The sequence below is a fragment of the Sinocyclocheilus anshuiensis genome, unplaced genomic scaffold (genome assembly GCF_001515605.1).
Source record: "Sinocyclocheilus anshuiensis isolate Anshui unplaced genomic scaffold, SAMN03320099.WGS_v1.1 scaffold1371, whole genome shotgun sequence".
NCBI classification, from domain to species: Eukaryota; Metazoa; Chordata; class Actinopteri; order Cypriniformes; family Cyprinidae; genus Sinocyclocheilus; species Sinocyclocheilus anshuiensis.
The window spans coordinates 970,217-983,113 of record NW_015539833.1 but is presented as its reverse complement, the minus strand read 5'-3'; the positions used below and the strand labels follow the sequence as shown (position 1 = coordinate 983,113).

General features: G+C 37.4%; 1 protein-coding gene across 1 annotated transcript in view; it reads left to right on the top strand.

The window, feature by feature from the left end:
• The window catches only part of LOC107684277 (TBC domain-containing protein kinase-like protein), a 45,079-nt gene that overhangs the window by 31,857 nt on the left and 325 nt on the right, over positions 1-12,897 (top strand). Inside the window, exons 23-25 of the mRNA XM_016480513.1 lie at positions 288-463; positions 9,627-9,802; positions 12,631-12,790. Coding sequence (XP_016335999.1) covers positions 288-463; positions 9,627-9,802; positions 12,631-12,790 — 512 coding nt within the window. The remainder of the gene's footprint in view (positions 1-287; positions 464-9,626; positions 9,803-12,630; positions 12,791-12,897) is intronic.

Here is a 12,897-nt window from a genome sequence, read left to right as displayed (position 1 = left end):
ATATTAGAATAATTTCTGAAGGATCATGTGACACTGAAGACTGGAGGAATGACTTCATTTGAATCACAGGAATAAAGTGCATTTTAACATATATTAAAATAGAAAACATTTATTTAAAATTGTAATAATATTTCACAATATTACTGTTTTTACTGCATTTTTTTGATTAAATAAAAGCCTTGGTAAGCATAAAAGACTTCTTTCAAAAACATTTTAAAAAATCTTAACCCCAAACCTTTAACTGGTAGTTTTGTAGTGACAGTTTTCTTTTTCTGTTTTGCATTAAGAGATCGACATTGAACGCTGTGTCCGGGAATCCATCAACCTCTTCTGTTGGACTCCTAAAAGTGCCACTTATCGCCAGCATGCCCAGCCAAACAAACCTGCCAGTGACAGCAACAGCTTCAGGAAAACACCTTCCTATTACTCTTCAGAATATCAAGACCTGACCAAGACAGACCTGGTAAGTGTCCTGAATCGACCTTTGACCTCTGAGTGCCTCTGCTCCAGGTTCAGTCATCTCAGAAAGAAGGTTTGCTCATAGCATTAAGATGCTAAATGAATTTCAGAAGATTATTTAATGTAATTGAGCCTTATAGTGGAGAAGGGCTAACAAATAACTTAGAATCAAATAAGAGTTAAGGAGAAACTCTCTTCTCTTATATTACTGTCATGAGAGTTGTTGCTATTGTAGATATAAAGGTAAAAATCCTAAACAACAGAATGACCATTATTACAGTAGTCGCATTCGACATCTTGCTCAGTTCCTTTTGCCCTTTTGGACTTTTAAAGATTGCCTTGTGCCGAAAGGTAAAGTCAGAGAGTATGAAGGATGGAACCAATTACCCCACTGCTAATCAAATGATCCATGAAGGTTTGCGGTCAGGAGAGGGGTGAATTTAGCCACTGATGATTTCAGCCGCCCACTGTTCATTTCCTAATGACATGCTTTAGCTCGCTAGTAAACACTCCAGTGCCAAGGGAAATCGGAAGACCTTAAATATGGGAGGTTGTATTTCAAATGTGTAGGCCTGTTCACAGTGAATCTAAATAACATGAATCTATGAAAAAAATGAAAATTCAGTCATCATTTACTCACCCTCATGTTGTTCCAAACCTGTAGGACTTTTTCTCACGTGGAACACAACAGAAGATATTTCGAAAAATGTCCATACAGTGGAAGTCTGTGGGCTCCAGTGTTGTTTTGGGCAGTTGAAACAATCTTCAAAATATCTTCTTTTTTCTTCTGCAAAAGAAATCAAGTCATACAGGTTTGAAATGACATGAGGGTGTGTAAATGAAGACAGACTGGTCATTTTTGGGTGAACTATCCTTCTTAAAAAAGACGTATTTTGGACTCTAGATTAATTGTTCATAGAAATGCATAAATGCACCAATAAATCACATCCTTCAGGTGTTGTTGGACAGGTAGCTAAGTTGGAGGTCATAATTCATATTTCAGCTCAGTTTCTTTATCATTTCCATCATGTTAATGCAGGAATTTCAGCTACATTTGTTCTGGCTATCTGGAGTTTATTTCTCCTGTTCTGCTGAAAACTCTCACATGTAGGCTACAGGTTTCAGTTGACCTCAGTTGCCTCGAATGCCTCCATTAATTTGTCAAAGTATGTCTTAATGCATGTGAGAGTTCAGCCTTTACCCATAAATATTCCTTCCTCTGCTCTCATCCAACCTTTCTGATGACCTAACCTTCTGATTGCTCATTACTCTTCCTGTCATATTATGAAAATATCCTGGTTGACATATACTAAAGACCAAAGGTATTGGTATCTATCTGTCTGTCTGTCTGTCTGTCTGTCTGTGTGTGTGCATCTCTATACATTTTGTATATATTTTAATATACTCAAGTTTACTCATACATTTATAATACCATAAATGTGTAATTTAGTTTATTATATATATATATATATATATATATATAGTGTTAATAATAGTATTTATAATTAATAATAACAATTAACATTATTATAGAATGTATGTAATATATTAATAATATATGATTTACATTTTTTATACTATTAATATTATTTAATTATTAATGTTTTTAATATTTTAGCTTCCAAAATGTATACTTTGTTTCACATTTTCTTATTTGTCCTATAACATAATGAAAATTAAATATTGGGCCTTCATGTACTTAAGATTTAATTGGTGCTTCTGCACAACCAGGATAATAATGATCAGTCAACCACGACTTAATAAATCTAATAATCCAGCCAGAAAATTAAAAACTGCTTGCTTGCTTCAGAAGCATTGCCATATATATATCTCTTTTACAGGGTGTCTTGTAATCATTAAATAACTGTTATTAACACTTCTGGTGGAGCTTGTGAGTCTTTTTTTTGTTAGAAAATACATTTCTTAGCATTGATATGTCTGGTTATGTTTCATGAGGATGTGAGATGTATTTCGAGTCACACTGAGAGCATCTATCTAACCTTTTACCTCTTTGCGTTTGGCTCTCTGTTTGAGATTCATCAGCGATGGGCCCAAGGCAGTGCTGAGCTTCACAAACACTCATCTGTTGACCTAATCTCTTTCTATTCTGACTGAACACAGCGTGATGTCTGGAAATGCACTGCTTCAGCGATATCTTGCTACATCCGTATCTGTGAAAGGCTGAGAAATGCTCATGGTCTCACATGCCTACGCACTCACATATACATTTACATTTAATAATTTTGGCGAATGCATTCTTACATAAGCAATTAACCACAAAGTGTAGAAGGTACATAAATATGTAGTTTAGTCATGAAACTCTAGATGGCGCAGGCTGATGGGTTGTTAACGTAACTGGTGATATTCAGAGAGTTAAACGACTTGGCACAAACTGATTGGTTCATGCTGCATATGCAGCCAATGAGCTTACTGCCTTGCATTTATATGGCTGGCTAGCATTCACTAGAGATTCCTGCAGCACACTTTCAGAGTTTCTCTGAAACCCTCCACCTTCCCCAGCTCCACCTGTATAGATCTGCTACGGGTTATTTTATATGCTATTTGTGCAGCAGCAGTATGCCTTAAATACTTACGGCACCGTATCGCCATATGCATTGGCAGTAGCAAGTTCCTGTACTTGCTTGCAGCAGCAGCAATAATCTACAACTACAGCAATAACCAACAGCAGCAGCAATTCAGCAGCAGCAGCAGCGTAGCAGATCTATTCTGCCAAGACCAAATACATTAACATTGTCATATCCATTACCATGCTAAAATCTTCAGAGAGTTGTCATGATTAAACTGGGTAGATAGTATCTCAAGTGTGGTGTGGCTTAAAGGAATAGTTAACCCAAAAATGAAAATTTGCTGAGCAAGTGAGTAATGCTAAATTTCTCCAAATATGAAGAAACAAACTCATATACATCTTGGATGGCCTGAGGGTGAGTACATTTTTTTTTTTTGTGCAAATTTTCATTTTTGGATGAACTATTCCTTTAATGGTTAAAGATTTGGACTGGTAAACAAGAGGTTACACAGTAGCTTTGAAACAAGGAGGTCTATGCGGAATGGTAATTATTCTCATTCATCTCAGTGGCATTTATGAATTTAAACCAAGCGACTAACTAGTCTTTAATGCATGTTTTGAACCCGTTTGCTGTTAATTTTAGACCCATTCTCCTGTGTTATAAGAGTATATGAGTTCTTTTCTATTTGGTCTACTATTTATTCATCCATTGTCGTGCATTTTTCTCCACACAGAATCACTCATTCTTTCTCTAGCTGTGCTCCGGGTGGTAAATGGTGCGGTTAGGCCTGCTGTTGATTGTCATCTCCTGGTCATTAGAGCATGATGTGTCTGCTAAACAAGCTTTCTGCTTTCTCCCTCTCTTTTCGTCGGCCATCTGACAGGCACCGTCACTAAAGCCTGACTCCAACAAGTCGGAACTTGCAGCCAAATCTTCTGTCAGCAGCCATGTGTGTGTGTGTGTGTGTGTGTGTGTGTGTGTGTGTGTGCGCGATAGAGATGATGATACCAGTGACTTCAGCTGATTCTGAGAAACATCATGTGCACATGGCTGGATGCGTTTTTGAGCAACACTAAGTAGTTGTAGATGGTGTCGCTCTGAAATTACTGTCATTTTGAATAGTAATAACCACAACGTGCCTTTTATTGTGTTGGTTACTGACTGCATTAAAGTGTAATCAAAAGGTCATACAGTTCACTCAAATTCTTGAATCGATTTTGCTTGACAATCCTCATAAGGTCCTCACAACTGGTTGATTGTGCATCTTTTTCTTCCACACTTTTTCCTTCCACTCAACTTTCTGTTAACATGCTTGGATACAGCACTCTGTGAACAGCCAGCTTCTTTGGCAATGAATGTTTGTGGCTTACCCTCCTTGTGAAGGGTGTCAATGATTGTCTTCTGGACAACTGTCAGATCAGCAGTCTTCCCCATGATTGTGTAGCCTAGTGAACCAAACTGAGAGACCATTTTGAAGGCTCAGGAAATCTTTGCAGGTGTTTTGAGTTGATTAGCTGATTGGCATGTCACCATATTCTAATTTGTTGAGATAGTGAATTGGTGGGTTTTGTTAAATGTGAGCCAAAATCATCACAATTAAAAGAACCAAAGACTTAAACTACTTCAGTCTGTGTGCATTGAATTTATTTAATACAGGAGTTTCACAATTTGAGTTGAATTACTGAAATAAATGAACTTTTCCACGACATTCTAATTTATTGAGATGCACCTGTATGGATGCATAACACTGCTGAGATTTGATATGAAATGTGTTATGTAAAATAGCAACAGATTCCTGTGATTGAATTCACATTTCCCATTTGGTGCAAGATGAAAATTCTAATTCAATAATATAATTTAGTTTTGCCATTTTCTGCACTAGTTTCAACATTTCATTTAAACATAAATGTGTCTATAATTAGAATCTATTATAAAAACTGGACTGATCTATTGATGAAATAGTAGAAAAATGATCATTTCTGCAATGCATTTCAGCCACCGTTAATAGGTTTGAAATGTAGTTTTCTTGTGTTCCCATTTGTCAGTTATTGCATCAAAACAGGTCTTTGCGATTCAGAAGTACTGAGATTATATGTACAATTTTTTAACAAAGGTAAAACAGTAAAATTGTGAAATATTATTACAACTTAAAATAGCCACTTAATATTTTTGTGTAAACCATGATTTTTCAGGATTTTTTTTCCAGGATTATTTGATGTATATAAAGAGCAGCATTTAATTGAAACAGAAACATTTTGTAACATTATACATATCTTTACTGCCACTTTTGATCAATGTAACGCATTCTTGCTGAATAAAAGTATTATTTAAAAAAAATCTTGCTGACCCCTGACTTTCTAACAGTAGTGTGTGAGCATGTTATCAGCTACTCTTTGTACCTTTTGCACTGAGTGTTTAATGTTGCAATGGTTCTAAGATACATATAAGATCCATGTAGATTTACAAGAAAGTCCTGATGCTGTTTTAGTTGTTCTGCAGACTCATTTCTGAGCTTTAGTTCTTCCAAACAGTTCTAACAATTGTTCATGAAAGTCTCAGCCATTAAACGCACAGTAACGTCAGTCCATTTTGTAAAGAATCCACCTCCGTTAGTTGGACTTTACTAGATGCTTTTAAAGGCCATTTATGGCTTGTTAAGTGAATAAGCTAGTTTACTCAATAACCCAATAACAAGGTTCTCAATAACATGCCACTCTAACACAAAGAGCCAAAGAACTGGGTAATCCTCTTTAAAACATTCCTTTTAGGCTGTGTACACAGCCTTTGTGTGAGCCTGTTAATGATCGACGGTCGGAATGACAAAGTGCAAATGACTTCTCAGTGTACTGAGGTCATTGTCACAACCAAAAATCTTGAAGCGAGTGGACCTGTATTTTAGTCTCAAATATTGTTGTATTGGACCCTTTTCAATCAGTTTTGCTGGACATTTTGTTGTGTGCATTGGTATTTTGTTGGCTTTTTCATTGTTTTTAAATATAATATTCATTTATTATTTTTTTTATTTTAAATTAATCATTTAATTTAATCTTTTATAATGTTATGCTTTCTATCACACATTACAGTATATGGGTCCATTTACTGTACATGGAAATATATAGCTGCCTTTATATTTTAGGAAGGATAAGATAATCGTCATAAGATAATCATCATATTTGCGGGTACTTGGCATTAAAAAGTTTGAAAATACTTGATGCATATCAACAGAAATGTAATGTCAGTGCATGTGAGCTTTGATTATTTTGCATGCAACAAAATGCTTGTTTTTCTTTTATTAGTAGCATATTTCTACAGCTTTGATTAGGTGGCCTCACCACTGCGACATTGAGCTCTGATTGGTCAGGAGGGGGGAATTGAGCAGACCTTAAGTCGGTTTCATTCCTTAAGTCTTGGATCTGTGTTATTATTCTGATTCCAGACTTTCTTTGAGACTCTCTGATTTGCGGCAGCCAAAACATATCACCTGTTCCAAAGCAGATGTTGGATGGTTAAATGCCTCTCACGCATCACAGGGCAACATCATACGACTGAATTTATGTCAGATCTCCATCCTTCATCATTTTTGATAGAAGATAGCATACATCTTTTGACAGCGCCTGTCATGTAGATGGTAAGCCTTTCAAACACGAGCTTGTTTTCAGATTTGCACTGGTAATCCTTTTCATACCGTAAATACCCACTGGAATGTTTGCATGGATTTGGTTGTTTCTCAATTTTTAAAGCCAGCTCCTTTCAGCTTTGAGACGAAACATTTACTGCTTCGACCGATCAGACCAGCTCAGTGGCTTTCGAATCTCTTGCTGTTCTCTGAAACCACAGAGCATCCAAATAGGCAAGTTTACGGCCTATTGAAATGTCACCACTGATAATAAAAGGTCAAGGCTCTTGCCTGCATTTAGAGTGTCTGAAGCCAGGGCACAAGGGCCTCCTTCAGGCAATGATGAGAATGCCATGGGCCCTGCGGATCTAATGCACTTTAATACCAGAATCCATTGGACATCAGCTGCCCTCCATTCCTCAAACTTACCTCCATTGCTAAGGTGACCTCATAGGTAATTGGCTGCACTCTGTGGGAGGCTGGTACTCCGTGACTGATTGGACTGATTTCATGGGCTACTGAACATTGACATTTACGAGATATCCCCGCACCTCACTGCCCTTTCCTGTGCTGTTGCCCTGTGTTTCAGAGTCCTGCACTGAGAACAGTGGAATTCAGCGATAATGCGCATTGTTATTAGGGTTTTTACCGTTTATGCAGTGTGGCTCGCTGGTGCTTTTCACAAGCATAATATGTCACTAATCAATTGCACAGTTTAGTAGTTAGAAATAAACAATTATGCAAGTTGTTTTGTGGGGAAAAACATCTTTATGGTGATTTCTCCTCCTTCGGGATGTAGGCTACACATGTGCAAGTGTTGCAATTTATAGGCAGTTTTCCATCACAATTGTCGTCTTTAACTTGTTCACTACTTTTATGGCATTACTACAGCTTCTACATTTACAACAAAAAAAGCGAAAATACTTCATGAAAATTATTGGCAAATTTCAAAACTAAATTGCAGTTGCAATTTTTTTCAAATGGCAAAAGACAATATAAATATAAACTACATTTAAACTATAAACTAAATTTAAACTACAATAGCACTACGGTATGACTGGGTTTTTAAACTTCAAATGCTGTCAATCATGAATATGGTGGTGATGGAATACTGTAGATGTTTTAATCAGTAGAGAGTTTACTGTACCGCTTGCACTGCGATAGATTACTCCAAGATATGTTACTCTGAACTTATGCAGTTTTGATGTTCAAGTACGACAGTATGTCACTTCCCAGATATACCAAGTCCCGTCAAACGCTGATTCAACATGTTCAATCGGCAATAACAAAGGGTGTTTAGCTCTTTCTACTGGAAAATATGATAATACTGCTAAAGAAAGTGATTTTTATATAATTACACAGTACTGTAATATTAGATTGGCTATACTGCCCACTCCTATTTGTAATCCACTCGCTGTCTTTGGTTACTGTAGATGACTTTGGCCAGTGTTAAGGTGTAGAGAGGATGAACAGGAACAGTGATTGTTATCCACACCTATTGTGGCTATTAAATCGGTCCTTTCTGATAAAGATATAATGTGCCTGAACCTGAAGTGCCAATTAGAGCTATGATATTGCTGTATTGCTTTTCAGTTGAGTGGGAGAAATGATATTTATGTGAGAATGAGTAGTTTTCATTCTGAGTTCAACTGGACCGTTTGCTCCTTTGTTAATCATTGGGATGTGGCACAGATGGAGAAATTTCCAGACAGGTGGGCTCCTTACATGTGGAGACTGGATGAAGCTAATTGCTCCAACTGGGTTGGGGAAAAGGGGTTTGATAAAGGATTTAAGGTAGCAGGGGCCCAGGACATTGACTGCAATGGTAGTTCAGAAAAAGTGTGTTTTGATGCAAGTTTGTGCACCCCATGTAGACTTAAGCAAAGATGCAAGTGTGAGGATTTCTGACAACAGCTTGTGACAGATCTTCTGGCGGGTAACTGCGAATTAAGCAGCAGCATTTTGGATAGCCTTGAGGGGTCATACGGCACATCCAGATAGGCTGGTGAGCTGTCGCTTGAAGGGCCCAGGACATTGGCTGCAATTGTAGGCCAGAAAAAGTGTGTCTTGATTTTGATTCAGGCAAGTTTGTGCACCCCATGAAGTTAAGCAAAGATGCAAGTGTGAGGATTTCTGACAACAGCTTGTGACAGATCTTCTGGCGGGTAACTGTGAATTAAGCAGCAGCATTTTGGATAGCCTTGAGGGGTCAGATAGGCTGGTGAGCTGTCGCTTGAATAAAAAACAGCTAATGCAGAACTTTCAATTCCCACCTACATAGATGGGAAAGACTGTCTGACCGACATCTAAACGTTTGCTTTGTATCTACTTGTGGTTTAGGGTTGGGTGAATAATCTCAGGCTCCGTTTTCTGGGAAAAAATTGTTTAATGAGAAGTTGAGGTCAAGGAAAAGGTTTTTTTTTTTCTGGAGTTGTGTGTCATAATGCCGTAAGACTGTGTGATTGTTGTGATGTGTTCACTGAATGCGAGCTGGTCATCTTTGCAGACTTCTAGGGCTTTTATTCACCTTGAGGTAACCACTGTGTTTAAGAGTCAGAAGCCATCTTGAGAGCAGCTCAGTCTTGACAGGTTGAGGTTGAGGTATTGATTATTCATTCAGGTTGAGATATCAGAGGGATATGAGATCACAGAGGTGAAAACAGATAGAGGCATGAAAAGCAGCCCTGATTTTTGTCGACATGGCAGTGAAATAGAAAAGCCATGCATTTGGATGAGAGAATAAAGTGATCTGGTATAAATGGAGAATGGTATCGAACCAAGGACAGATCCTTGAGGGATACCAGTATCGTCAGGGTGCAGGATGCAGGAGTTGAACATATGCATGTGTTTTCAATAAATGTACTCCATGACTCTTCACTGTTTTTCTTGCTTAACACTAACTGGCTAATGTTTACTTGTCTTACTTTCAACCCACTCATCACTTTCTCTCACACATTTTTTTGAAATACCGCTCAGTGCTGCTAAAAATCTGTTGTTTTACCACTTATTTTTTGCACCCTCAGAGCCGCGAGCCACTCAAGCTGAGCGAGCTGAAAGCAGAAGTGTCTCCTCGTATCTCTGTGGAAGACCTCATTGACCTGTGTGAGCTCAGTGGACCAGCTTACTTTAAAACTCCTGTCAAGAGGGCCAGGACTGGGAAACCCAAGATTCTAGCAGTGGACATTCGGAGCCTTGAAGAGTATCCTTTCAGTCTTAATGATACTGTAAATAGAATCCCTACACTGCCCCCCAAAAAAAAAAAGTTTTTTTTTTTTAATATTTTAGTTTTACTTTAAAAAATTGCAATACTGGTTTGAGGTGGATTGTTTTGACTTGCTCAGTAAGCATCTGCCGAGATCAACCTTGGAAATACACGGAAATCCATTAAAAACACCTCATAATAAACCACAACAGCTAGATTTGCACAGGCAAGTGACACTCATCTTTAAACTTTTTTCCCAATATACAGTACCGTTCAAAAGTTTTGGTAAGATTTTTTTAGTCTCTTATGCTCACCATGTCTGCATTTATTGATCTTCAGTGTCACATGATCCTTAAGAAATCATTCTAATCATAAGCAAGCCAGGAGGGAAATCTCCATGTAACCTGATGGTATTTGACATTGGAGAGGGTTAAGTTAAGGAATACAGCCGCATGATCAGATATGACAATATTACCAATTGCAGTTCAGTATATTATGAAGGGAAGCTTTAGGTGAAAAAATATAGTCTATTCTACTGCTGGTACTCCTGAAAAAAATTATATTCTCTCTGCCCAGGGTGTAGAACCCGCCACATATCTACCAAGACCAGTTCCTGGCACATCTCGTCCAGGACACAGGCCCTGCCAGAGCGTCCGCCCTTCGACGGGACGGATTTATCTAATTCAGGTGAAAGAATACAATTGAAATCAGATCAGTTGAAACCCAAAGAATCAAGGCCGTACACATATTGTTGTCTGTTGCTAGTAGTGAGAGTCCAGTGTATGAATGTGTGGGAGAGCATTACGGTGGTTCATTTGTTGAAGAGGTTTGTCACAGTTTGCATTAGTGCCGCTTTAAGTAGATACAAGAGAGCACACAATCAGGATAAGAGCAATTATAATAAATGTATACAAGGCTTTCAGGGAAATTAAGCTGCCGCATAGTAAATATAATGTAAAAGCTGCAGGGCTGATATATGGATGTAGATATTCATTGTCCTCTCGTTCTGTATTCTGCACCATTTATGACCATATCAATATTTGATGTGAATGTTAGACAAAGACCTTTCTGTTTTAATGCCTGTATAAAATCTGCATGAACTAATGATTAATGTGAGCATTTTCTCACCCTCTTGAGAAACAGAGAAGGGTTTTGTTAAATGTTTCAGAAAAGTTCAGCTCCTAATCATTTTTGTTGAAAGATGTAGCGCAAAATATTGCACATTGTAAATTTATCTATGGAGGAAGGCAGTTAAGAAGAGTTATTATTCAATTACACTATGCACTCTTTCTCTTTTCTCATTTCAACTTTCACTTCGCTCACCTGCCGCGTTTCATTCAGCACTTCTCTTTGAAACGCACTCGTCCTGGTCATATTCAGTCAATGTCCCAGGGGACTTTTCTTTCTGCTCCGTTCTTTATCTTGTCCTGCACACTCTGTTCTCCGTCTCTTTACTTTCGTGGTTCTACAGTGGTTTTTGGATGGAGCTGGACGGTTTCTACAAAGCTGGTGGATCTATGTGGAGTTTGTTCTGTAAATCCTGTGTACTTCACCTGACACAATCACAAATGGCCAGCTCAAAAGCTTACAAGAGATTGCGTGCTGCTTAGATGTCTTAGCAGAACATATGTACACCAAAGTACCTCTGGGTATGCAATTAATTCACCGTAATACACACAGTAGAGCTGAACTTAGTAATGGTCTTCACATTTTTAATCAGGGACCGTTTAACCACCCTGAAAGCCACTGGCCGTTAACCAATCACAACACTTCTTTATCTAAATCAAAACCTTTTCCACATTAAAAATAAAATAAACTAATAATATTAGTCAAACATATTCTTTTCAGAGAGTTTTTATAGTTTTTCCTTATTTTAAGCATCAATCTAAAATAGTTGCTGAACAAGGTTTTGTGCTTGAAAAAATGTATGCCTAAAACAAGAAAAATTAGAATAGTGAATAATAAACTTACTTCAAGATAACTTATTATCTTCCATAATTTAGATTTTCAAGTACATCTGTCTTGCTTAAAGGATGCTTATATATGCTAATAATTCTCAGCTGCACCACAAGATTTTGGATTTAACCCTGTGAACTGGGTCCACACATATGGGATTACATATCTGCCACAATTCTGCGCGCGAAAGATCATATTTTGATCATATCCAAAAAACTCAGATCACGTGCGTGCAAAATGCACTTTTGTGTGCTCAAAATATGATCTTTCGCGCACAGAATTGTGGCAGAGATCTAACCCTATACACACATTTTTATTTTTCATTGCTGAAGCCTGAAGATCTTTTGCAATGTTGTGTTATCTAATGACTGCTGTGGATAATGAAAAATCTGGATATATTTTTTAACATTTAATTTTTTTATAAACATTACAAATTTTCCCCCAGCAAGTACACATTAAATTGATCAAAAGTGACAGTAAAGACATTTGTAATGTTAAAAAAAAGAATGCATTTCATATAAATGTTGTTCTTTTGAACTTTCTATTCATCAAAGAATCCTAAAGAATATCACAGCTTCCACAAAAATATTAATCAGCACAAGTGTTTTCAATATTGATAATAATCAGAAATGTTTCCTGAGCAGCAAATCAGCATATTAGAATGATTTCTGAAGGATCATGTGACACTGAAGACTGGAGTAATGATGCTGGAAATTCAGCTTTGATCACAGGAATAAATTACATTTTAAAACATGTTAAAATAAAAAACATTTATTTTAAATTGTAACAATATTTCACTGTATTAGTGTTTTTCCTGTAGTTTTGATCTAATAAATGCAGCCATATGACGCTTGACTGTACATGTGTAGCTTCAGTCGAGGTCACATCCCAGGCAGCATTAACATCCCATACACCTCCACGTTTGGGCCGGAGGGAGAACTGCTCCAGTGTCCCGTCACCAGCACATTGGCCGGATACAGATTCCGTGTCATTGTGATCCTCAGCAGCATCATGACGAATGCAACCACGGTAAAGTTATTTGATTTTCATATTAATGTTTTTAGGACACACAAGCACTGGTAAATACACTCTGTCACTTTAGATTAAAAAAAATGTAAATAATGATAAATATACAG